Source organism: Micromonas commoda, chromosome 8 (assembly GCF_000090985.2).
Source record: "Micromonas commoda chromosome 8, complete sequence".
NCBI classification, from domain to species: domain Eukaryota; kingdom Viridiplantae; phylum Chlorophyta; class Mamiellophyceae; order Mamiellales; family Mamiellaceae; genus Micromonas; species Micromonas commoda.
Window position 1 is genome coordinate 376,187 of NC_013045.1, and position 24,860 is coordinate 401,046.

General features: G+C 68.0%; 4 protein-coding genes across 4 annotated transcripts; 1 reads left to right on the forward strand and 3 right to left on the reverse strand.

Moving 5' to 3' along the window:
• Positions 1-10,765: 10,765 nt before the first annotated feature.
• Positions 10,766-17,067, reverse strand: MICPUN_65101 (predicted protein; the record flags this gene model as incomplete). The annotated part of the gene is made up of 7 exons (XM_002508114.1): positions 10,766-11,494; positions 11,811-12,938; positions 13,032-13,534; positions 13,873-14,203; positions 14,524-15,264; positions 15,469-16,216; positions 16,580-17,067. Coding segments are annotated over 7 exons (4,668 nt in total), but the record flags the coding sequence as incomplete, so codon positions are not given.
• Positions 17,068-18,489: 1,422 nt separating this feature from the next.
• On the reverse strand, positions 18,490-20,811 carry MICPUN_60602 (predicted protein; the record flags this gene model as incomplete). The annotated part of the gene is made up of 1 exon (XM_002508115.1): positions 18,490-20,811. One exon carries the CDS (start codon positions 20,809-20,811, stop codon positions 18,490-18,492), a length of 2,322 nt encoding a protein of 773 aa, XP_002508161.1.
• Positions 20,812-20,910: 99 nt separating this feature from the next.
• On the reverse strand, positions 20,911-23,691 carry MICPUN_60603 (predicted protein; the record flags this gene model as incomplete). Its single annotated transcript, XM_002508116.1, has 1 exon — positions 20,911-23,691. The coding sequence occupies one exon, from the start codon at positions 23,689-23,691 to the stop codon at positions 20,911-20,913; it is 2,781 nt and encodes a 926-aa protein (XP_002508162.1).
• Positions 23,692-23,936: 245 nt separating this feature from the next.
• Positions 23,937-24,852, forward strand: MICPUN_60604 (predicted protein; the record flags this gene model as incomplete). The annotated part of the gene is made up of 2 exons (XM_002507823.1): positions 23,937-23,984; positions 24,127-24,852. 2 exons carry the CDS (start codon positions 23,937-23,939, stop codon positions 24,847-24,849), a joined length of 771 nt encoding a protein of 256 aa, XP_002507869.1. The 3' UTR covers positions 24,850-24,852.
• Positions 24,853-24,860: the final 8 nt, after the last annotated feature.

Consider the following 24,860-nt stretch of genomic DNA (forward strand, 5'->3'; position numbering starts at 1 on the left):
CCTCGCCCTCCTCGCCTGGCTTGTCGTCCTCGGGGAAGTCCACCTTTTCGCTCTCGGGCGCGGCGCCCTCGTCGTCGTCGCCGCCGTCGTTCTCGCCGTCGCCCTCCTCGTTCTCACCGTCGAGGTTGATGTCGTCCGGGAGCTCCATCTCCTCGTCGTCGTCCGCCTCGGGCTGGTCGGGACCCTTGGGGGTGATGCCGGTTTCCTCGATTTCCTCCTGGTTGACCCCGTCGTTTTCATCCTTGGGGCCGTCGTCCGCGGTCTCGTCCTCGTCGTCGCCCGCGCCGCCGCCCTCGTCCTCGTTCTTGTCCTTCTTGTCCGCGTCGGGCTCGTCAGGAGCTCCCTCGTCTTTTTTGTCTTTTTTGTCGTCTTTATCCTGGTCCTCCTCGTCGGCGGCGCGGGTCTCCGTCTCCTGGTTGTCGTCTTTTTGAACCGTGGATCCCTTGTCGTACTTTTCCTGACCCCGCTCTTTGCCGTCCCCGCCGTCCTCGTCCTCCTCCTTCTCGTCCTCCTCGTCCCACATCTTCTGGTCGATAACCTCGGCGTTCTCGTCGTCGGCGTCGCCCATTTCCTTGTCGATGTCGTCGCCGTTGTCGTCCTCCTCGTTGTTATCGTCCTCCTCATCGTCGCCGTCGGAGAGGTCCTGCGCGTCAGCCTCGAAGTCGTTCTGCATCTCGATGCCCTTGGACTTCTCCTTTTGGTCGCCGTCCGGCCCTTTGCCCTCGTCCTCCTCCTGCTTTTCCATGTCCTCCATGCCCATGATCTGCTCCTCGTCCTCGATCTCGTCGCTGACGTCCTTCTTTCCCTCGCCGGCGCCCATGCCGGTGCCGCCCTGATCGTCCATCAGCTTACCGCCATCCTCGCCATCCTCGCCCCCGTCGCCATCCTCGCCGCCGTCGCAGAAACCCTCGGCGCACAAACCCACGACGAGGCTGCTTAACACAGCCTCGAGCTTGGCGCTGGATCGGTGGAAGCGGAGGTACTCGCGCAGCGCTCGACGGTTAGCCTCGCGGATGAGCGCCAGAATGGGAGCCAGCTGCGCAACCCGCGCGGCTGCAATAGAGGCGGCAATAGAGGCGTCGCGCGAATCCGCCGGGGCGGCGGCTGCCGCGGCGTCCGCGACGTCCGCGAGGGACCTGGAGACGGCGGCGAGGTGCGACTGGAGCTTTTCCAGGCGCTTCGTGCCCATCGCTCCGGAAAGGGCCTCCTCGGTGTGGGTCATCGTGGGTGGCTCGTCGTCCTCGTCGTCCTCGTCGTCGGCGTCCATATCGTCTTCTCCCTTGTTAGCCGAGAGTGGACCGTCCGCGGCGGCTTTGACGTTTTGGGCCCACACCAACGCGGCGGACGTGGCCGCCTCGACCGACTCGGACAGCCTCGCCGACGCCTCAGCCACCCTCGACTGAACCTCAGCCGCCGCGGCGAGCTTGGCGTCAACAACCGCTTTTACCGCTCGAGCTCCCAAACCTTCTTCAGAGGACGACTTCGCGGGAGGGAACGCCCCCTCCGCGAACGCGTCCGCGGATCGGACCGCGTCGAGCAGCAGCGCACGAAGCGGCTCCCACCCGGGGAGCGGCGCGGCTCCCTCGATGACGGCCGGCGCGGATTGGACCGCGTCGATTGAAGCGGCGTACGCGACTTCAATCTTCGCAGACGCCGCTCGCAACTCGTCAAAGTTACCCGCGAGCGCCTTCGCGACGTTAATAGCGACGAGCGGCGGCGCGGACCAAGACCCGTCACCGGCGTCGTCATCGGCACCCTTGGCACCCTCGGCACCCTCGGCACCCTCGTTGTACTCCTCGGCGGACTCCATGGCGGGGACCAGGAAGGCGTCGAGGCGATCCCGGGCAGCCGACGCCGCGTCGCCGACGGCGGCGAGCGTCGTCGCCGCCGCCGCCGCCGCCCCGCCGCCGGGCTTGAGGCCCGGCGTGGACTCCGCCGCGCTCACCGTCTTGTGCACGAGCTTCGCGGCGGCGACCGACTGGCAGATGGCGTCGAGCGCGCTCCTCTGCGACAGGAGCCAGCGCTTGGTGCGCTCCTGCGGGGGCGGCGGCTCGACGCCGCCGAGTGATTTGAGCGCGACGACGGCGTCGGCCAGCGTCGCAAACCCCCGCTCGACCCTCGCCGCGGCGGCCACGTTCCTTCGCTGGTGCCTGAGGATGTGGAGCAGGTGCTCCACGCTGCCGCACGCGACGTCCACCTCGCGCGAGCTCAAGTCGGAGTGCGCGGCTCCCCTCACCGTCCTGAGCCGCTGCACGCGGGCCATGGACCTGTAGTAGTAGGCATCCGCGGCGTCAAACGCCTCCGCCGCGATTGGACCGAGGGAGTCCAGGCACGCGGGCCTGGGTAAGGGCGCCTCGCGAAACCACGCGCTCGGCGAGCGCTCCGAGTCCGGCACGTACTTCCTGGCGGATTGGATGCCGAATTTGGGCAGCGCTCGAAGGAGGTCGGTGAGCGCCTTTTTCTTAACCGCCTTCTTCGCCGTCTTGTCGTCGCGAAGCGCGGTTGCGCGCGCGGCTACGGTCGACGCGAGCTCGTCCACGTCGTCCGCGCCGTGCTGACCCGCGATCGAGCTCGAATCGATCGGGGGCGCTCCCGCGAGGGTGGACCCGAGAACCTCGCCGAGCCTCTTGGCCAGCGCGGGCAGGCGCGACTGGTACAAGGCCTCTTGGTCCAGCCGGAGCGGCGCGGCCATGGCGGAGGCTGGGGAGCCCGGGTGAAACGCGGCGGACGCGAGTTCGATGGCGCGCGCCGCGTCCGAGGCGTCCACGACGACGGACGAGGTGAGATCCAGCCAAGATTGTCTCGCGTCGGCCCTGGCCTCCTCCCTCATCCGCTCCGCGGCGGACTCCGCCGCAGTCGACGCCCTCCTCGCAGCCTCGGCGATGGCCCGCTTGCGCGCAGCCTCAGCCTCTCGCTGGTACTCCTTCTCAGCCTCCTCCTCGTCAACCTCGCGAGCGGCGCGTTCCTCGACGGTCTCGTTCTTGTACAGGCCCGCGGAGGAAGCCTTGTGCTTTTCGCGGGCGTCTCTCGCGGCTTTGTTTTTGGCCTCGATTGCCGCGTTTTTGGCCTCCTTGGCAGTCTGCGCGGCTGCCGCGCTCGCAGCCGCAACCTCCGCGGCGCCCCGCTCCGAGGGCAGGTCGGGGAGCCCGACCTTCCCGTTCGTCGCCTGCAGCACGGGCAGCACGAGCGCGTTGAGGGAGACGTCGAACGCTCGCACAAACTTGTGGAGAGAGCGCTGGTTCGCCTCACCCTGCGTTTTCATGGCGTGGTACCCGCGGTCCTCCCACTTTGCGAGCTTTGCGTGGTCCCTGAGCTTCTGGGCGCAGGGTGCGCGCGCCGCCTCGACCTGCCTGGCCACGGCGGGGAGGAACTGAACGTAATACCTCCACGTGTTGTAGAGGACGTTGGACAACGCAGCCTCCCTCGCGCCGTTTCCTCGGGACGTTGATCGGATCGATCTGTGCTCCACGGCCATGTCGGCGTGGAACTGCCACAAGAGATCCAGCCTCGCGCGGAACTCGCCGATGGTGGAGCCCTGGACGTACTCCTCGAGCGCGAGGGTCACCTGTCGGAGGCCCTCCGCCTCTTCCTCGTCGAGCCCGCGGGCGTCGAGCTCGGCGGCGGCGTCCTCTTCGTCGGCGTTTGCATCCTCCTTTGCTTTTTTCTTCTTTGACGCGGGGGGTCGGAGGAGGCGGTGCAGGGCGAACCACGTGCGGTGCGCCCTCTGCGCGTGGCGCTCCGCCGCCCTCGCGAGCAGCCTCGGCCACGTCCTGAGCTCCCTCTGACGCCAGCGCAGCGCCAGCTTGGCGCACGCGGTGAGTTCCTCCGCGAGTGACACGTGCGACGCGGCGCCCTCCTCCCACGTCTGAGCCCGCGCCAGCAACAGCTCCAAGCCCGTCAGCGCTTGCTTCAGCGGGCTCAGCAGCGGAAGCGCGAGGACGCGATCGCAAATCTCCGCGAGCTGCTCCAGCAAAGGGTGCTCGGGCCACTCCTCCAGGAGCGCGGTGAGCCTCCTCCGGACGGCCGCCACGGGCGCGACGACGAGGTACATCTCGCCCGCGCAACCGCCCTCGTTGAGATCGGCTCCCAGCGCATCCGCCGCGGCGTCAGCCGCAGGATCATGCGCCTCAGCCTCGGACCCGGCGGCGAGCTCCGTTACAGCCGTTACAGCCGTTATATCTTTCGTCTCGACGCTCTTGCCCGCCACGCGGTGGATCATGGGCGATCCATCCGCGGGTAACGGCGCGCGGGTGACGCACGCGTGCTCGAGCGCCGTCCGGAGCAGGTGACCGACGGATGACACCTCGTCGACGGCGACGGGCACGTCGACCAGACCCGCGGCGCGCGCAATCTTGGCGCCGACGTCGTACGACCTGACGAACGTCATCGCGCGCGCAGCCTCTTCCGGGGTGAGGACGCGGCCGTAACGCGCGGGGGTTGGCGGCGCGCCCGACGCGGCCCACCACCCGCTCGGGTTATTCGCGGCGGCGGCGGCGGCGGCGGGATCATCCGCACGCGGCGGGGGCGGCGGCGGCGGCGGCGGGCCGCGGAGGCCGCCGAGGACCCTGCGGTGCACGGCGACGACCTCCTCAAGTAGGTCGCCCTCGAGGAGACCGGCAATCTTGGCGGCGGCGATGGAGGCTTTCTCCTCGTCGGTCCGCTCGTCGTCGTCGTCGTCGTGGTCCGAGTCGGGGTGGGCTCTCGGTTTGCCGTCGAGCTTTGGTTTGCCCTCCTCGCCCTCGTCGTCTCCCAGCTCCATGACCGCATCCGGCGCCCTCTGCAGGTCCTCGAACATCGCGCCGTGGTCGCCGAAAGCGCGCCTGTACGCCTCCTCCTCCGTCTTGTCGTCGTCGCCCTCCAACGTCTCAGCGGCCGTCGGCGGCTTGGTCCTCGAGCGAAACAGCTCCGCCGCCTCGCGCTCAGCCTCAGCCTCGGCGTCCCTGGCGTGAGCCCACAGCGAGGAAAGCGACGCGAAGACGTCGCAGCACCGGCGCCACCCCTCTATGGACAGGGAACCGGACGTGGACGCCTCCTCGGCGGCAGCCGCCAGCGCGGCTCGCAACGCCTCGACGCGTAACTGCGCCGCCGACCGAGCCGCCGACTGACCCTTCGCATCCGCGCCCGAACCGGCGCCCCGTCTGGCCTCGGCGTCGCGAGTCCACGCCACGGATTCGACCACGCTCAGCGCCCGCTGCGTCGCGGGCGACGCGAGCAACGCCGCGGCGCTGCCTCCACCGACGCTCGCGAGCGGCGGGAACGCGAGAAGGTGAGCCGCGGCGGCGGCGGCGGCGGCGGCGGCGAAACCCGGCGTAATCTTTCCCCTCGCCGCGTTAGCCTTGGCGCCGTCGGACGAGACGTCGGGCGCGGCGGACACGAGCAAGGCGAGGCCACGCCTGAGCTCGAGGGCGGCGAGCTGTAACGGCTCGGTGGCGTCCCGGTACCCCGGGAAGGAGACGTCGAGTCGGCCGCCCCAAGGTCCCGCGGCGTCGAGCCACGCGACAGCCTCGGCTCTCGCCTTTGCAGTCGCTTCATTTGCGCCGTCGTCAATCGCCCCGACGTTCGTGGCGGACAGCGCCGCGACGATGCCGGTGACGCGCTCCACGGACGCCAGCTGGTCCCTGAACCTCGCAGCCTCCGCGAGCATCGGCGTCCACAGGGGCGGATCTGGCCTGGGCACGACGTTTCGCGCCAGTCGGGCGGACTCGGCGGCGAGGCTTCGCGCCTCCGACTTTGCGGATTCGACGGCGGATTCGGGCGGAGGCGTCGCCCCCGACGCTCGCGTCTGCCACGCCAGACACGCGAGCGTCGGCGCCGTCTCCCTCGAGAGCTTGGCGTCGGCGCGGTCGAGTCTGGCGCGCGTCGCCGCGGCCGGGTCGGGGGTACCCTCCGGAAGGAGCAGGTGGAGACGGAGCAGCCCGAGGAGCGCCCACGCGGCGCCCCGCGCGGCGCGATCGGCTCGGCGGTTTTCAGCCCACGTCGCGGACGATTCGACCGACGCAAAGGCGCGGACGGCGGTCGATTCCGCGAGCTCTCTCGCGCGCGCGGCCCCCGCGATGACCGCGTCGACGAGCGGACCCACGACGGGTGCCATGAGCGCCCTCAGCGGCCCGTGATCTACGGCGGACGCCGCGCGGGAGAGACCGTCGCGGAGAACCGCGGCGGTTTCGACATTTCGGTTCCGCTCTACGAAACTTTCTTCCGAATTCGGCGGGGACGTCCAGGAGACGAGGTCGGCGAGGGCGGCTGCGAGCTCGGGCCTCGCGTGCGCGGGCGCGGCGGTGGCGTGCGCCGCGAGCGCCTGCGCGGTGAGCGAACCCAGGGCGGACCACTCCAGGGCGACGCGCGTCCCGTGCGAACCGCCCTCGGGTGTCAGGCGGAGCGCTCGAGCCGCCAGCCTGAGCTGAAGCGCCCTCGCCGGTCTCGACACCACGCCGTCCATGCCCCCGTGGGTCGCGACGAGGGCGATGGCGAGGAAGGTTGAGGTGGCGCGCTCGCCGCGGACGGGCCCGCGCGCGGCGTTCCAGGACGCCGCCGCGTGCGTCGACCCGCGATCGAAATCTTTCGCGGAGAAACCGTCCGTCTCGGACCGTTTCAAACGAAACTTGGGCTGGAGCGCGGCTGGGATTTCGTCGAGGACGCCTCCCCACCCCGAGGCGTGCCACGACCTCCACATCGCGTGCGCGAGGGACGGGAGCGACTCCGCGAGGCGAGCGTCGCCGCCGTCGGCTCTCGTGAGCCAGAGGAGGTGCCGGTGCGCCACGAAATCGGCGGGATCTCGGGGCGCGGCGGCGACGCCAAAGGATAAGCCCCTCGCCGCAGCCGCGAGTTCGTCGGCTGTGAGCGGCGGCGCGTGCGTCGCCTCCTTCGTTTGAGGGGTGGAATCGACCGTCGCAGCGAGCGAGACGCGAGCGAGACGCGCGGATACAATCTCCAGCAGCGTCATCTGCGACGCGATCGAGTGCAGCTCCAGCAGCGGGAGAAGCGACCCGTGCGCGACTCGACACTTGGCGAACCTCTGGCTCCAAACCGGAAAGCCGAGCGGCGCGGGGGGTCTCTGACCCCCAGCGCTGTCGAACCCCTCGAACACGTCGGCGGACCTGAGAAGCTCGAAGGAGTTCAGGTCGTACTCGCGCGGGGCGGGAGGCGTGGACGCGTCGGTCCGTTCGACGAACGTATCTATCGCCATGGCGTCGTCGTCGTCGCCCCCGTCCTCGCGTTTGCCGAGGGTTGGCGTTGGAGCAGCCGCCGCCGCCGCCGACGCCAGCTTCGAGCACTCGTCCGCGATCTGCGCGGGGATCGTCGCGGCTTCGCTCTCGAGGAACGCGGCCGCGTCCGCGCCGTCCTCTTCGGCGCCACCCCGTACCCCGCCGCCCACGTGCGTCCATGCGAAGAAGCACAGACCCTCGAGCGCGGCGGATCTGAGGCCGGCGCCGCCCCCGTTGCCGCCGACGGCGGCGGCGGCGGCGAGCGTCGCGCGCTCCATCGCGGCGGACGCGGCCCGCGCGGCGTCGACGTCTCCGCGCCCCGCCTCGCGCGCGGCTGCTGCCGCTGCGGCGGCGACGACGTCGCTTCTTCCGGGTCGAAGCGCCGCGCACAGGAACCTCACGCGATCCTCGGCTCGACGCAAACCCTCCGTCCTCGGGACGAGCGGGTGTCCCCCGAGGCGCCACAGCAGGGCGGGGGGAACGGCGCCGTCGCCGGGTGGGATGCCCAGCGCGACGTTGACGCGACCGGACGCGTGCTGCCACGCCTCCCACGCGCGCGCGGGCGTCTCCGCGGAGGCGCTCGGGGCGACGGCGACGGGGACGCTGAGGTTCCCGGCGCCGGCGGCGGCGGTTGCCGCGGCGAAGTCGCCCACGGCTTCGCGAAGCAGCGAATACGCCACCGCGAGTCTCTCCACCGCGGCGGCGTCGGGCGGGGTACCGTCCGGTCCGTGCCTCAGCTTCGACGCGGGAGTGGCGCACGCGAAAGATTCCAGACGGAGCCTCCAGTCCTGAGCCGCTTTTACCGCTTCCACCGCCTCTGCGACGGCGTCCCAGTCGGCGTCCGCAGCCGGCGCCCTGGCGAGAGCCGCGCAGAGGGCGCACGCGACGGACCGCTCCAGGTTTTCCGCCGAGGAAAGCGCCTGCGCGAGGGCGTCCACGACGGGGTGCACCCTGTCGCCTCGTCCCCTCTCGCCCGGGTTGGCGCGTCGCCACGTGGCGAGCTGCAACAGGCTGCCGGAGTCTGACCCAGCCGAGTAAGTCGCGGCGGAGTGCGGAGCGACGCGCGCGGCGGCGGCGGCTGCACGAAACGAAAGCGCGCGAAGCCCACTCGCGATTGCCGCCCGGCGCCCTCCTCCTCCGCTCCCGGCTTGGACGAGACCGTCGAGAACGCTGACGGGGTGTCCCGCGAGCGCGTCGGACGCGTCGGCGAGCGCGATGAGCTCGTTCGATGCGCCCAAGCTGTTTTCATCGGGGGGAAGAGGCGCGTTTTCGTCGGGAAGAGTGCGACCCGTCGCGAACCTCCGGGCTAAACGGTGAAGCCACGCGGAGACGTCGTTCAACTCGCGGGGCGCGAGACCCCCCGCGGCGCCGTCTCCAAAGGCGGCGCCCGTGATCAGCGCGGCGCCCGCGGCGCGCAGCGCCCCGACCAAGTCCATCGTCGACGCCCCGTCGGAGTCCAACTCGGGTCCCGGACCCTGTTCACCGCGGTCCGCAACCGGCGCCATCGCCAGTCGCGATCGGAGCGCGCCAATCGAAAGCGCCGCAGCCGCGAGCGCCGGCGCCGACCTGTACGCCTCGGAACCGTCCCCGGACCTCTGCAGCTCTAAGCCGTGAAGCGCGGCGGCGGACGATTCGACGAGAGCGCCCGCGCGGTTGACGCGCGTCACCTCGCAGCCCGCGGCGGAGGCGAGGGCTTTCGCGACGTTTGGCGAAGCCGGCCACCCGAGGGGCTCGGCGAGCACGAGCGCCCCCCCACCGTACGAGGACGATCGAACGACGCCCGAGGCGGGCTCTCCCTCGGATCGAAGGGCGTCGAGGTACGGCGCGACCGCGGATCGGAACGCGGCCGAGGCGGCGCGGCGCGCGGCGACGGAAGCCTCGCCCCTCGAATAGACGTGATCCCACGCGGCTGAGAGCGCGGCGCCGGCGGCGGCGCCTCGAGCCAGGAGCTCGCCCGCGAGTGAGGCCCATCGCGCAGCCTCTCTCGCGGTGTGTGCCGCCGCCGCAGCAGCCGCCGCCGCCGCCGCCGCCTTGACGTCGTCGCCGTCGCTCCCCGGAAAAGTTCCCCGTGGATCGACGAGCGCGCGGTGCGCGGCGGTCATGGCGGCGCGGATGGGACCCGCGGGGACGCCGGCGGCGGCGAGCACCGCGGCTAGGTCGCACTCGACCGTGTGCCGCTCGGGGGGCATGACCATGGGCGCGGGCAGTGCCAGAGCACCCTCCGCTGCCGGAGAGGAGGTGGAAGCGTCGGTGTTCTTCTCCGGTGACGCTCGCAACGCCCTGATCGGCGAGGAAGTCTCCGGCGGCATGAAAAAAACCTCGACGCCGCGGTTTCGCATCGCTCGGCTCACCTCACCCCTCCTCGGGTCGAGCGCGAGAAAGAGCCTAAACGCCGGATGCGCGGTTATGACCCTCGGCTTACCGTCCCTCATGCCGCACTCGCTCACCAGGAGCGACCCGCCAATCTCCAGTAACGGGTTCAGCCTGTCCAGCACAGTCGGCGAGCATAGGTTCGCATTGTCGAGCAGGACCCACTCGCCGCGAACCGCAGCTTTGAGTAGCACGCCGTCGACCCACTCGAAGCGTCCCGCGGCGGGGCTCACGCCGCCCCACGCCTCCGGGCCGAGCTCAGCCGCGCGCTCGCGCAGGGAACACGCGAGCGATTCATCGACCGCGTCGCCGCCGACGTCGCCGGCGTCCATGTCGACGTCCATGTCGACGTCTGATTTTTTGGCCGACGATTGGAGGACGCCGAGCGCGTCAATCGCGGCGAGGAGCGCACGCTTCGCCGCGTCAGCCTCCTCCGCGCCGACACCTTCCGCGGCTGCCTCGCACGCGGCGCGGTACGCGCTCCACGCGCGCCACGCGGTCTCGACGGTAACTGCCGTAACGCTCGATTGAAGGCGAAGCGCCACCGCCGTCGCCCCTCGGAGCGCGGACGTCGCGTCCTCCTCCAGCGCGGCTCTGTCCCGCGACGGTTCCTTCTGTTCGAAGGATCCGAGGAGCTCGCTGGTGTCCGTCGCGGCGGTGAGCGCCACCTGTCGCAGGGGCCTGCCAGCGAGCGTGGCGAGCGTCTGCACGAGGCTGGTCTTACCGGACGCGGCGGGCCCGGCGACGATGGTCATCCAACCCTCAGCGCAGCAATGCGCCGCAGCCTCCAGAGCGGGGAGCTGACCACGCAGCAGGCCCAGGGAGTCGTGATCCCCCGCGCCGACGGATTTGGCGTCAAAGGAGCCACAGGGGAAACTCGCGTCGCCCACGTGCAGGTTACCGTCGCGCAGGGACACCGCGGGCGGCGGCCTGGCGCGCGGCGAGCGCCCGAACGATCCGGCAAAGAGCTCGACGCACTTTGCGCGATCCGCCGCGGTGCGAAGCCTCTGCGAGAAGAGCGTCTCGAAGGTGGCGTCGACCGCGCGGTCAAAGTCCCCGTCGTGCACCCTCGCAGCCTTACCCGCGATGTCGCACCATCGAAGCAGGTCGCGCAGGTTAAACTCCCACGGCGCGCCCGCCCTGGCAAACGTGCCGCCAACCTCCTTCGAGGCGTCGGCGAGCGATCCGATGAAATGGACCATCCGCTCGATGACGAGCCTAGGCACCGTCGGGTAGAGCGCGGCGGTGATGTGCACGAGGTCGGACCTCTCCATGGGTTCCACGTGCACGCGGGTGAACCGGTTCAGGAACGATTTGGGCAGGCCCTTGCGGCCGCCTCCCTCCTGCACCGGGTTCTGCGCGGCAAACACCCGAAAAGTCGGCGGGCACCGAAACGTCTCTCCGAGCTCGGGCACGAAAACCTCCGCGCGGTGATCCAACGCCGCGTTCAGACCCTCGAGCACGGGCTGCGGCGCGAGGTTGAGCTCGTCCAGCAGGACCCAGTCGCCGTTCTTGAGCGCCGCGAGGAAGGCGCCGTCGGCCCATCGAAACTCGCCGGCGGCGCCCCCGTCGGCGGGTAGATCCGCCCCGAGGAGATCCATCATATCCGTCTGCTCGCTGAGGTTGATGCGAACCAGGTTATGTCCCGCCGCCTTCGCCAGCGCGGACACCAGGCTGGTCTTTCCGACACCGGGGGAACCCTCGAGGAGGATCGGCTTCGGGAGTTGCATCGCCCGGAGAAGCCTCGCGGCGTTGCGACGGGTGGACGGGGCGGACAGCTCAAAGCTCATCGTCTTTGGCGTAGTCGCGGAGCCGCGGGGGATGGCAAAGGGGGCGATGCCGAAGATGCCGTCGCGGTCGATGAAGGCGCCGTCGCCGGTCGCGGCGGCGAGGTGGTCGCCGCCGGGATTCGCGGCAGCCTCGATTGCGGCGTGTGCCTATCAAGCGCGAGGGGATCCAGCAAGTTAAGTCGGGAATCGGGTCGGATCGGGCGAAGCGAGCTGGCGCGCGGCTGGTTGATCCCTCTCTCTGCGTCTCCCTCGAAGCGGGTTCCTCTGAAGCTCAGGTCGTAGATGTCGTTCTCTGAACATGATTTGTTTCTGAAACTTACCAGGTTACGAAGAAGCCTCATCGCTTCGTCGGAACCCGAGAGCAGAGCAGCGGAGAGGGTGGCGTGAAAACCGCCGGGGCAGGGGCAAGACCCAAGAAAAACCGAAAATTCAGACGGGAAGAAACGCTCACCTCGGGAGGAAGCTCGTCTCTCAGGAACTTCTTGCACTGCTCTGCGAGACCCCTGGCCGTCTCCTCCGGCAGACCCAGGCCCAGGCCCAGGCCGTCGAGGAGCGTGAGATACGCGCCGTGCGCGAACGCCTCGGCGGGCGCCAACCTGCGGTTGCAACCGCTCGCGGCGGACCCGGCGCCAGTGGCGGCGGCTCTCACAAACTGAGCCCAAGCCACCAAATCGCGCGTCAGCAGCGCGGCCCGCGCGGCGCCCCGACCCGCGATCTCTCGGTAAAACTCCCAGAACCTGGCGAGGTGACCCGCGTACGGTTTCAGCTCCGGCTCGGGGATTCGACGCACGCAAATCTGTTCCATTTCCGACGCGTCCCCGGTTGCTCCCACCCAAATCTCGCAGAAGCGGTTGCGAAGCGCCGGGGAGAGCTCCTTCTTGCCAAAGTCGCCTCCCGGGTTCATCGTCGCGAGGAGCAGGAAGTTTGGGTGCGCCACGAGCTCCTCAACCTCGCTACCGCCCTTCTCGGGCAGCGTGAGGGTCCTTCCCGGCTCGAGAACCGAGTTAAGACGCTCCAGGACGGAATCCTCCGCCAACGAGAGCTCGTCCACCAGCAGGATGTCGCCGTCGCGCATAGCCTTGATGAGGGGACCGTCCTCCCACGCGAACGGAGCCGCTCCCTTCTTGTCAACGACCCCATCTGCGCCTTCTTCCCCGTCCACGTCGTCAGCCTCCGCGCCGGTGGGACGCGTGGGCCTGAACCCGCCGAGAAAGTCACCCGTCTCCGTGTGCTGGTGGCAGTTGAGAATCCGGAGCTTCTGCCCGCGGAGAAGCGCGAGGAGCTGGCACACCGACGTCTTACCGCAGCCAGTCTCGCCGACCAAAAGAGCGGGCTCCTTGTGGTTCATGCACGCCTCGACGAGCGAAAACAGCCGTCGCATCGCCGGGGTCCACGCCATAGCCTCGGAGAGTTGCGCGGCGTCGGAGGCGTCCTGCTTCGCGGATCTGGCGTCAGCCGCGGCGACTGCGCTCGAAGCCATTTTTTCAGCCTCCTCGGCTCTCTTTGCCGCACGAGCCGCGGCCTCATCGAGCCTCAGCTTGAGGGCGCCCTCCTCCGCGGCGACGTACATGTCCTCGTCCAGCAGGGGCGGGGTTTTGAGCACCTTGGCGAGCACGGTCTTCATCGCGTCACGCTCCTCCTCGGACCTGAGCCGCTCCCCCAAGACCCGGAAGCCATCCGCCGCGAGTTCCTCGTATCCGTTGCTCTGCCTGTTTGCCCACCTGAACAAATCGCGCGCGGTGATGAAGCCGTCCTTGCCAGCGAACGCTCTTGAGGCCTGCCTGCGTCGCTGCAGCTCGCGCATGACCTCGACGAGCTTCGCGCAGTAGCTCGGCGCAACCGCACATCGTTTGTTGAGAATCGTCTTGAGCTCCTCGTCGGGGATGTCGCCGACGTGGATCTCCATGAAACGGTTTCGAAACGCCTTTGACAGAACCTTGCGGCCGCCGTACGTGGCGCCCGGGGGATTCTGGGTGGCGAAGAGCATAAAGTGCGGGTGCGGGGTGATCGTCTCCTGCAGCTCGGGCACGAAAAGCTCGCGATTATCGTCCAAGAGTCGGTTAAGCGCCTCGAGGACGTCCGACGGTGCGAGGTTGAGCTCGTCGAGGACGATCCAGTAGCCCCTTCGCACAGCCTGGACCAGCGCACCCTCCTGAAACGACAGGTTACCTGTTGAGCGGACGAGCGTCAGCGCACGGTGGGACGGATCGAAGGAACGTAGACGACGACCGGGTCGCGTTCAGCGGATGAAGAAAAGAAAACGGGTCATCCGGGAATGTCCTCCCCGGCTCGGGAAGCGACACTGGCGAGACGCCGGCGGTCGCGAACACTTGCCGAGCCGGGGTGTATTTGATTTCGGCTACCTTCCAGCTCGTGTGCGCCCACGGTGTTGGGGTGCATGAGTAACGAACAGCAGCCTTACGGAGACGGGACGGGCGAAACGACCAACGAACTAGACCGAAAAGGGAAAACATCAAAGAGACGTCAAGTACACAATTTTGACTCACCGTTTGCGTCTGTGACGTAAGACCCGAGGTACTCCTGCAGGTCGGTGTGCTCGTGGTTGTTGATGCGCATGAACCTGTGCCCCGTCCTTTGCGCGAGGTACTCGACGAGGCTCGTCTTACCGCTCGACGTCGGGCCCTGCAGCAGGATCGGGTGGCGGCGTAGAAGCGCGGCTCGGGCAAGCGCCGAGAGATGCGTCTTAACACCCGGAGTCACCACGTATCTGCCAGACGCCTCGGGATCCTCGCGCTCCAAATCCCCTCCCTCGACCCAGTACTGCTCGATGAGCTCGTGAGTACCGTCGGGAGGCGCGGGAGGCGCCTTGAATATGGCCTGTCGTCGTCGGCGGCGGCGTGGAAGTGTGTGAGTCAGCGCGCGCGTTCGATGAGAGTCGAGTGAGCAGGGATGGACAATGCGCAAAAGTTTTTTGAAGTGTGCGACGCCGCTCTTCTTGCGCGTTCATGGATCATCACTTTTCAGTGATGTCGCGGCAAGAATAGGTATGGGCGTCGCTGGAGTTGGGCTCTCCCACCGCAATCAGGACCGCGACGAGCCCATGATAGGGGCCCCACGGGCTGGAGCAGTGGACCGGGCAAATTACGGGCCGATGAAACGGCAAAACACGAAAATGAGGGCGGGTCCCGGCTTCTCACCTTGAGCGGCTGTCCCCTGAGCAAGTGCTTCACCATGAGCGTCTCCAGCGCCGCCGCCGAGGGCGCCTGCAGTAGAGTCTGAAACGACATCGCGAACCCGTCGTAAAGCGCCCGTTGCACCCCATACACCGGCGCCGCGGCTCGGACGTACTCCATGGCTCGGCTCAGAGTTCGCAGCGAGTACTGCGGCTTCTGATCCGCAGAGTCGAGAAGCGTCGCAGCCGCGTCCCTCCTCGCGGCGAGGTAAAAATCGACGATCGCCTCGATCGAGCTTCCGGGCACGGTATCCCGCAGGCCCTGCTTGACGAGCAGCGCGAGATCCTCTCTGGATTCGCACTCTCCCGCGTAAATCTCGGTGAACCTGTGCTTGAGCGCCGCGGGCAGGTCCCTCTTGCCCACATCCGTCGCCGGGTTCATGGCGCCAAACAGCCTGAACCGCGGGTGCCTCGGCACCGCCGCGCCGTCGCCGCGCTCCGACAGCACCACACTGCCGTGAGCGGACTCAAGCACGCCGCCCAGACGCTCCAAAGTCTCGGCGGGAGCGAGGTTGATCTCGTCAAGGAGGATCCAACGACCCTCCTTGAGCGCGGTGACCAGCGCGCCCTCCACAAACGCAAAGACGGGCCCGCCGCCAGCCTGGCCGCACGCGCGCTCGGCGGTGGATAGCTCGCGCTCAAACTGTCGCCACTCCGCGATGAGGTCGTCGGGTAACGCGCGCTTCTGCTTCTGCTTCTTCTTCGCCTCCTCGGTCGGGGTGGACTCCTCCTCCTTGTCCTCCTCATCGATCGCGGCGGACTTCTTCCCTCTGGCTTTCTTTTCGCGCTTGCGCTTGGGCGGTTTCTTCTCGTCAGCCTTCTCCGGTTTCTCCTCCCCAGGTTTCTCCTCTTGCTCCTTGTCCGCCGCCTCGGCGGCAGTCTCGGCTCGCTCGGCGGCGAGCTTCGCGACCCTCTCCACGCCCGCGCGCATCGCGTGCAGCAGGTGCGTCCACTTTTTCTTCTCCCCGTACCGAGTCACCCTGTGCATAAACTCGGCGTTTGCGGCGCTCGGAAACGTCCTCTCGAAGACGGACCTGAACCTCGGCAGAAGCGGGAGGCAGAGGTGCCTCGCGCCCGCGGGCCTGAACCCGCCGAGGAAATCCGCCGACTCGGACTGATTCGACAGGTTCACCACGGTGAGAGGCGCGCCCGTGACCCTCGCGAGCTGTTGCACCAGCGCCGTCTTACCAGTTCCCGTCTCACCCACGAGCAGCACCGGCTCCGTCATCTGAACCGCCGCGGCGACGCGCTCCAGGATCCGCATCGCGTGACCCGTCTTGGCCCACCGCCCGTCCGAACCGTCCGCCGCGGAGACGCCGTCGCCGGCGGGGAGCACCGCCCTGCCCACAGCGACCCCGCCCGAGCCCCGCTGCATGGCGGGCTTGTGGAGGACGTCGGTGTGCTCCGCGGCGTCGGCGCCGAGGCCCCAGCACCCCGCCATGGCCTCGAGCACCCGACGCTTGCCAACCCCCGCGGGCAGCATCCCGCCTAGGACGTCCGCCGCCTCCTCGTACGCGGCGAGCCTCACCTTCGGCGGCAGCGAATCCGCCCTCGTCTTGCCCGGTCGGATGAGCGACAGTTCCGTCTTTCGCATCCGTTCGAGGCGCCTGGCCCATCGGAGTAAGTCGCGGAGGGTGAACGGTCGACCCGCGTGAACCCTGGGGCCGCCGCCGTCGACGTTCGCGAAGGAAGTCCCCTCGACGCCACCCGCGCCGAAACCCCGAACCAGCCCCCCTTTTTTATCCGCCCCGTCGCCGTCCACGGCCATGGCCGCCACGTCCCCGTCCCCGTCCCCGTCCCCGTCCCCGTCCCCGTCCGAATCCTCGAACCCCGGGAGGTTCGACCTCGAGCGCTTGGTCCCCCCCGGCGCCGCCGCCGCGCCGCCCTGCCCGCACATCTTCTGCGCGACGTTGAGCGTCTCGAGCATAGCCGGCGCCAGCGGCTCCAGCCGCGGGTGCACCCCCACGAGCACCTCCATTGGCTCGTTCCCCGTCGGTGGCTCCACGGCGACGCGCGCCCACAGCCCCGCGAGTGGATCCGCGCGCGCCCCCGCCGCGGCGGCGCCGCCGCTCCTTCCCCCACCCACGGTGACGGTGCCGAAGAGCTGAAACCCCTCGGCGGCGGGCACGGATTCGCCTCGCCCGGGTACGTAGAGCCTTCGCTCCTCCAGGAGGGGAACCAGCGCGGCGAGCACCTCGAACGGCGCGAGGTCCACGTCCTCGATGACGACCCACCGCCCTGACGCCACCGCCTGGGTCAGCGCCCCGGGCTGCCACTTGAACTCGCCCGGCGCTGCTCCGACGACGTACGAACCGAGCAACGACTTGGAATCCGTCTGCGCGTCCAGGTGGAGGACGACGAAATCGTCGTTGCCCGTGAGCGACGCCACCTCCTCGAGCACCGCGCTCTTACCCGCGCCCGCGGGGCCTTCCAGGAGCAGGGGCTTGTTCCTGCACAGCGCGAGCGCCACCGCGCGGAGGTTCCGCGCGGCGCTCCCGGTGCGGATCATCGTCGTCGTCGCGCCGTTTTTCGCGGACGACACAGCTGTGCGCATTCGAACCTCGACGCCCCCCACGCGCACGTGTCCCGGCGCGGCGGGTAACCGCTGCAGGTCGTCGAGCAGCGCGTCGTCTTCGTCTTCGTCTTCGTCGTCTTCGTCGACGTCGCGTTCGTTTCGCGTCGTCGCAGAGGAGGGAAGAGGTGGGCCGGGGTTGAGGTAGGCGCCCGCCTTTTCAATCGCGATGGAGGCGGACTCCTCTTCCCAACCCTCGTGGTAGGCGTGCGACGTGGAGGCGTCGGGCGCGTGCGCGGACCTGAGCGCGGCGATCGTCTCGGCGGGAAGACCCACCGCGCGCTCCAGCGCCGCCGATATCGTCCATCGAACCTCGGGGTCGGGGTGTCGGAGCAGGCGCAGCGCGCGGGAGCAATCCCAGTGCGCGAGGACGCCGGCGCTCGCGGGCGCGTCGGCGGGGCGGACGGCACAGCTGTCGTCTTCGTCGCGCTCGGGCGCGGACGTGACGCGCGCGCCGCTGCCCTCCGCCGCGGGTCCGAGCGCGCGTAGAAGACGCACGCACGAGCGCGCGACGAGCAGCGCGTGCTCGCGGCTCGCTCCCTCGACGTCGTCGCCCACCATCTCGCCCCCGCCGCCGTCGCCGCCGCCCGATGATTCCTCCGTCCCGAGAGCGTCGCAGAGCCGAGAGAACGGCGCGGGCGTGGCGCGAAGGTACCGCATCGCGACCGGCTTGGCGTGCGGCAGGAGCTCTAGCAGCATTCCGAGGGCAGCGCACGCCCTCTCGTGCATCACGTCGGCGCTCCGAGGATGCACGACCGCATCGGCGTCGCCGCCCTTCCGCTGCTTCTTCCGAGATTTCCCATCGTCCTCGTCTCTCCCCGAGTGTGCCGCCGTGCGCCTGGACGCCAGCCGCGCGTCGAGCGCGTGCGACAGCGCGTGCAGCGCCACGGGCCTCAAACACCCGCCCGCTGGCACCGCGAACCGCGGATCGAGGAGAAAACTTCCAGCGGCGGCGAGCATGGCGTCCTCGGACGCGCCCTTGCGCACCCGCCATCGCCTCGCACCGCCACCGGCGCCACCGCCCGGCACCTCCGTGAAGGACTGTGCCGCCGACGGTGACGACTCCGGCGCGTCGGGGCAGCGCTCCGCTATGCGCTCCAATCCACGGCGCAGCACCTCCTTTAAATCCATGTTAATAGAGCGCGGAGTGTCCCCTGACCACCCACACGCCTCGGCGGCCACCTATCGGCGCGCGCGAGTCTGGCGGCGGCGGGGATTGCACTTTTCTTCTGAGGTGCCCGAGCCGTTATTTTCTGGAAGGCAGTGACGAATCAGTAATTTACAACACGTGGGGGGCTCCACGGCGACGCGCGCCCACAGACCCGCGAGTGGATCCGCGCGCGCCCCCGCCGCGTGTGTCTACTCCTGTCTGCTCGGATCCATCGCGAACTCCCCGTTCTTCCCGTCGTACGACCATCCCTCGCTCTCCATCATCGTAAATCCCCGCTGCATGGCGATCAGCAGCATGGACAGCAGCGAAGACACCACGAACGTCACCGCCGCGGGAGTGGCCTTGATCTTGCTAAACACTTCGACCGGTTGACTCTCCTCCTCCTCCAGACGGATGTACTGCTCGACGGTCTCTATGAGCCTGTACGCCCCCCGGAGCTCCTCGGCCTCCTGTTTATCCCTGTCGTCAGTGCCCGACCGCCCCCAACCGTTGCCCAGGTACGCCATCTGAGCAACGATGGCGACGCTCTCCCGCTTGAGCCACGACCGAACCCTGGGCACCATCTCGTTTATCGCCGCTGCTTCGTAGACGGTAAGGGACACCAGGAAGGAGACCATGATCGCGAGGAAGTAGCAGGATGCGGCGGTGGCCAAGCGGTGGTTTATGCGGTTCGCGCCGAAGTATAGTCCGAGGATCATACCGGCTGAGAAGAACGCCGCGAGGAGGAAAATGACGGAGTAGAGGTTCATCCTTCGAGCCCAGCTGGAGCCCATGTGTCTCATGGAGCGCCTGACCAGCGACCAGCACAGGCAGCTCGCGGGGTCCTTGAGGTCGATCACCACGTCGAACTCATCCGTCTTCGCCGCGCGCCGAAGCTCGCGAAGCTCCTCGCTCTCTTTTTCTTCGTCGTCATCCTCTTTTGCCTTCGTGGCCGGCTGTCCTCCTTGCTGGGGCACCGGGGAGTTTAGGGCAATAATAGCGCCGCTGATGGCCTTCACCGGAGCTATTTTCCCTTTCTTGGAGTTAGGCTTGGGTTTGGGTGGCAAGAAATTTATGAGCGGTTCGCCCGGGAACCTCACCATCTGGCTGAGCGCTTCCATGACGTCATACTGCCTCCTGTAGTGCCAAGCGCACGTCGCAGCAAAACTGAAGTTGGCCATGAACATCATGACGCTGGCTATAAAGAGGCCGGCGGCCGCAAACTTGCTCATGTGCGTCCCGCCGAACATAGGCACCCCACACCACGCGCGCATTACCGGACCGGTGAGCCCATATAGTATGCTGATGAGCATGATAAAGGGCATCAGCTCGGAGGGTAACTGCCTGCCTATATGGACATCAACAAGAGCCGCCATGAGCTCCTTCCCAGACACAGTCTCCGGGGTCTCATTCATCCTTTTCTCTGACCGCTCGCCGATACCCCGGGACCGCATCCTTATCGCGCGCGCCGCATGTGCGCTCCCCACGTTGATCTCAGTATGATTCAAGTCGACATCAGCCTCCAGACAAGCGTTCTCCATCTCCATCTTCAGCAGATCGAAATGTTTCTCGTTTTTGGGGTCATTCCAAGCTCCCAGAATGAGTGTTCTGTTCAGATCTTCGGGTGTCATCGGTTGGTAGATCTTGCCAAAGGCGTCGGACGTGTACGACGCGGGCAGGATGCCGTACTTGCAAGAGATAACGCCGCACTGCACCAAGACCATCAGAAGAAGTGGCAGCAGCTCCATCGGCTCAATATACTTTCTAGTTTCTCCGAGATCAGCAAACACCGCAAGCGGGGGGATGACAAAGAGGACCGGTCCCAACACGAACATTAAGTTGGCGGACTTGTCTATCTGCCTGAACGCCTTCCGCATGCGTTCGCCGATGATGGGTATTGGAGCGAAGAATCGCGCACCCGCGCAATACATGGCCTCCTCTACCGTGTGACCGAACACCAAAGTCTCAACAACCAGAACTGCAATCCACTGCAACGTAGGGAACGAGAGGGCCTCGTACAAGAACGAGCGAAAGAACTGAGAGTAGTTGAACTTGGAGTTCGGACTGAGGTAGAATCGGCGACTGTACGCGGACGCCACCCTCAAGCATCCTTCCTCCTCGGACGCCTCCACGCGGACGTACCTGGCAACGCGCTCAGCCTTCTCCAAGTTTCCCTCCGCATGCGAGTCTGCACGCGAATCTTCCGCTTCCGGGACGAATTGGGCACCCGCGCTCGGGCGAACGACCGAGGATGATGACGCACCGATACCCTCGAAGTTATCATCCCCAGCCTCCTTCGCGACGAGCTTCTTCGACGACAGCGAGAGACTGTTTCTCAGACTCCTGGCCCCAAACGCGGCCTTGAACGCGCTCTCCGAATTCACCATCCTGATGAAGGTTCGTTGCTTCACCACGCGAGCGAAGGCGGCGCCGTCCTGGGTTCCGTCGTCGACGATGCGCTGCGCGGCAACCTTCGAGACCGCACGCTGCCAGAGCTCGCGCGGGGTCATGTTGGGGTTGGAATCCTCCATGGTGGCTGTGGAGAGTGCGCCCACGGGGGAGATCGTTAGTCTACGATAAATTGAAGGTACTGGAGGTCTCTGGGAAATTCAAGACTGAATCACTATAGACTACGAGTCGCTGTCAGAAGAGCTGTCCGAGCGGTCCCTCCTCGACCTCTTGCTCTTCTTGGACTTCTTCTCCTTCTTGCTCTTCTTCTTGGAGTCCTTCTTCTTGGAGTCCTTCTTCTTGGAGTCCTTCTTCGCCTTCTTCGAGGAACGCCCGTCGTCGTCGTCGGCGCGGTGTCGCTTCTCGGGGACGCCCCCCGGGGGTGGCGCGGGGCCCGACACGACATCCGTCGGAGCCTCAACCGGCCGCCTACCCTCGAGGGACGCGCTCTCCATCGTCCCAATCGCGCGTTCCCGCCGATCGGGGGACCTCTCCCTCCGTCTGGGCGGCGGCGGGGGGTCGTTCTCCTCGTCGCTGTCGTCGAAGATGGCTTTGAAAAATTCCATCGGTCGCTCTGGAACGATTCCGAGGCTGTCCAGAAAGCTCTCAGCTTCCTCCCGGACGCTGGGCTCGCGAGCGGAGACGGGACCGGGACCGACACCGTCGCCGGCGGCGGAGGGAACCGGCTCGCCCGCGGGGGGCGCGGAGACGGGCCGGGAGCCCCACGCGCCGGTGCTGTATCGCCGCAGGTCTCCGCCCGGAACAACCGGGGTTTGAAGTGCAGGGTTTAGGGTTTGAACGGACGCGGTAGGCGCCGCGGGCGGATGGCTCCGCGGCGGCGGCGGGGGCATGACCGAAGCCGGGACCCGCCGCGGCGGCGGCGGCGGCGGGACCTCCAGGACCCGGTCGTCCCCCCCGGTCGGCGGTAAAAACTTTGGCGCCGCCGCCGTCGCCGCCGCGACAGTCTCCGTGAGCACGATGCTGTCCGACTTGAAGCTCCTCACCGCGCCGGGCTTTGCTCGTCCCTCGAACGGGTCCCTCACGTCGAACCTCTTGCACAGGAGGCTCTCCGGCGCCCAGTCGCGGCTCACGCGCGAGTTTACGATTGGCGCTAATTTCGCGCGTTCCTCCCGTTCCCTCGCCTCTTTTGGATCCTCCAGAGCTCCGGCGGATACAAACGAAGAAGCCATGGTCAGCCCCGGCTTGAGCGCTCGCGAGCCGTGGCCCATGTCCTGCGTCTCGAGGGTGCTCCCGGACGTGAACATGCTCCCGAGATTGGCCTGTATCCTGCTCCGATCTGCCGCCGCGATCCCCTTCACGTTGATCGTCTCCGGCTGCTTCTCTGGTACCTTAGTCCCGGGGGGAGGCGCCGCGGATAACGGCCTGGCCAAACCCCCGCCCTTCATCGTCGCCGGCAGCGGGGTCTCCCCCAGCATCCTCGCGCGATCGTCCGCGTCCAGCGGCTTGGGCCTCGCCTCGCCGAGCGCCACGCTCGCCCACTGCGTCACCGCCCCCGTCCCGGCTCCCAACTCTCGACGGCACTCGCCCAGCTTGTACCGGTAGTACCCCTCGTCCGGGCCGCCGAAGAGGAAGCTGAACTTGGGATCGCCGCGTTGCCTCTCGCGCGCCATCGCCTCGAACGCGGGTCCGTTCTTGGCGACGAACATGGCCGTCGTGTCGATAAATTTGGCTCGTTCGGCATCCGACGGGGGCGGCACCGGCGGCGGCGGCGGCGGCGCCCTCGGCGGCGGCTTCGCCAGAGCCCTCGACGCGTCCGCGAAGGGGGGCGGCTCCGTGCCGGGCGGGAACACGTGAAACGCCCGGAACGACTTCGGGACGACCGGCGGCGGGTACCACGTGGCGGGCGCCAGGGTATCCGCGGAGAGCGAGAAACCCCGAACCGCGCCGACTCCCCCCTCGCCGGAGCGCCGACCGTCCTTCCCTCCCCCTCGCCGCCTCGCATCCTCCCCCTTCTTTTCCTCCTCATCCTCTTCATCCTCCTCCTCGGACATGATCTCGTACGTGTGACCGATCTCGTCGCCGCCCAGCGTCCTGGTTCGGTACACGTCCTCGTCCGGGTCGTCCCCCTCGAACACGCCGACGCCGAAAGCCTCCCCGCGATTCGGCCGGACGGATCCGAGACCCCGGGGGTCCGCGTTCCGTCGCACCGCACGAGCCTCCGCCACCTTGCGAAACTCCTCGGCGCCCTCGAAGGGGTCGTACCCGACGCCGTGCAGGTTCGTCTTCGGGTGAAGGACGTAGCGCGGGGTGTCGTCGACGAGCGCGGTTGCGGACTTTCCCCATCGGCTCCTTCGGCTCCCGCCGTTTTCGTCGTTAACGTCGCCTTGACCGTCGCCGTCGCCGTCGCCTTGACCGTCGCCGCCGTTGCCGTTGCGTGCCCCACCGCGCCCGATCCCCTTGCCGCGCCTCCAACCCATCAGCCGCAGGAGCCTCGCGCCCACCGGGTCCGAGGTTGGGACGACCAGATCGGACGGCACCGGGCCCGGGATTATCGCCGGGCCGTAAACCTTGCGCCGACCGCCGTCGCCCGTCGCCTCGCTCGCGGCCATCGCGCGCTGCGCCCGGAGCTCGGCGGCGGTTCCGAACGTGTCGTAATCGTCCCGGGCCTCCAGCGCCGTCGCGCGCATCTCCTCGCGCTCGTCGTCGTCCATGAAATCTTCCGCCGTCTGGGTCACCTTGGCGCGGTTGGCGCGCGATGACGTGAACTGCTGCGGCGTCCATCCCTCCTTGCTGCCGACGGTGTTGAAGTATCCGGCGGAGAACCCCCCGGTGAAGGCGCCGTGGAAGCGTCGCCTGCCCTCCGCGTCCGTGGCCTCCTGCTTGTGCACCGGAAGCGCCTTCGTCACCGCGAGATCCGTCACCTTCTTGCGGTAGCCGCGGGCCTCCTCCTCCTGCTCCAGGGGGGTCCCGACGACGATGAAATCCTCCGAGTCCGAGTCCATGGCGACGTACCGGGAGGCGACACCCCGCCCCCAGTCGCCGTCGCCCGCCGCGCGCCGCCCGCTCTGGGAAGAGGTAAACCTAGAGTTGGGCACCCAGTTCCTTGGCAGCTTGGGCGGCAACTCACAACAGAAGTCCCCGAATTTCCCGATTGTCGACCGTGCCAGTTGGCAAAACCGGTTTCGACTCGATCGCCCCAGGGTCTCCGCCTTCCAGAACCAACGCGCGCCGCCCTTACGTCTCCCCGATGCAGCAGGCAGCCCTCAGGCGTGCGGCTCGAGCCGCGCTGACCCAGGTGCGTCGACCGCGCGACTCTTAGTGGAGACACCGGCCCGTCTCCTTCCGGCAAGCCAAAAATCACGATTGTTAGCCGACGACGTGCCACGGTCCCCATGACGTTCTGAGCCCATCGTCCCCTCCCCCTCTCTTTCCCGCAGGTGGGCGCCGCGACCTCACGCCGCGCCGTTCCTTCCATGGCATCGTCCGTGTACACCGCGGCGGCGGCTCCCACTGCCCGCACCGCCGTAGCCTCCGTCGCCAAGGCTGCGTCGTCGCTTCCCGCCAACCCCGGAACATCGCGGGGCTTCGCCGCCTCCGCCGGGACGATCGCCGAGGCTGCGTCCGCGCTCGAGCAGCAGTACGCCACGCCGCTTCAGGCGCTCCATTGGCTCATCGCGGGCGGAACCGTCGGGACGTTCGCGTTCGTTCAGCTCGCCATGAACCTCCCGAAGGATCAGGCTGCCGAGAAGGGCCGATTCATGATGCTCCACAAGTCGCTTGGACTGTGCGTGCTGGGGCTGACGATCCCAAGGCTGGCGCTGCGTCTGACGACCAAGATCCCCGCCGCGGTGCCCGGCAGCAAAGCGGAGCAGATCGCCGCGCAGCTCGGGCACCTCGTCATGTACGGCATGATGACGGCGATGCCCGTGTCGGGGTTCATAATGGGATACTACGGCGGTCGCGGGCTGCCCTTCTTCGGCTACACCATCCCGGGAGCGTCCAAGAGGGACGGTAAGCTGGCGGGTAGGGCGTTCAAGCTGCACAAACAGCTGGGCTGGTACTACGAGATGTTCGTCCCACTTCACGTGGGCGCGGTGGGCATGCACGCGATCAAGGGCCAGAACATCATGCGGCGCATGGGCGTGACGGCGTTTGGCTGATGAGAGCGCGA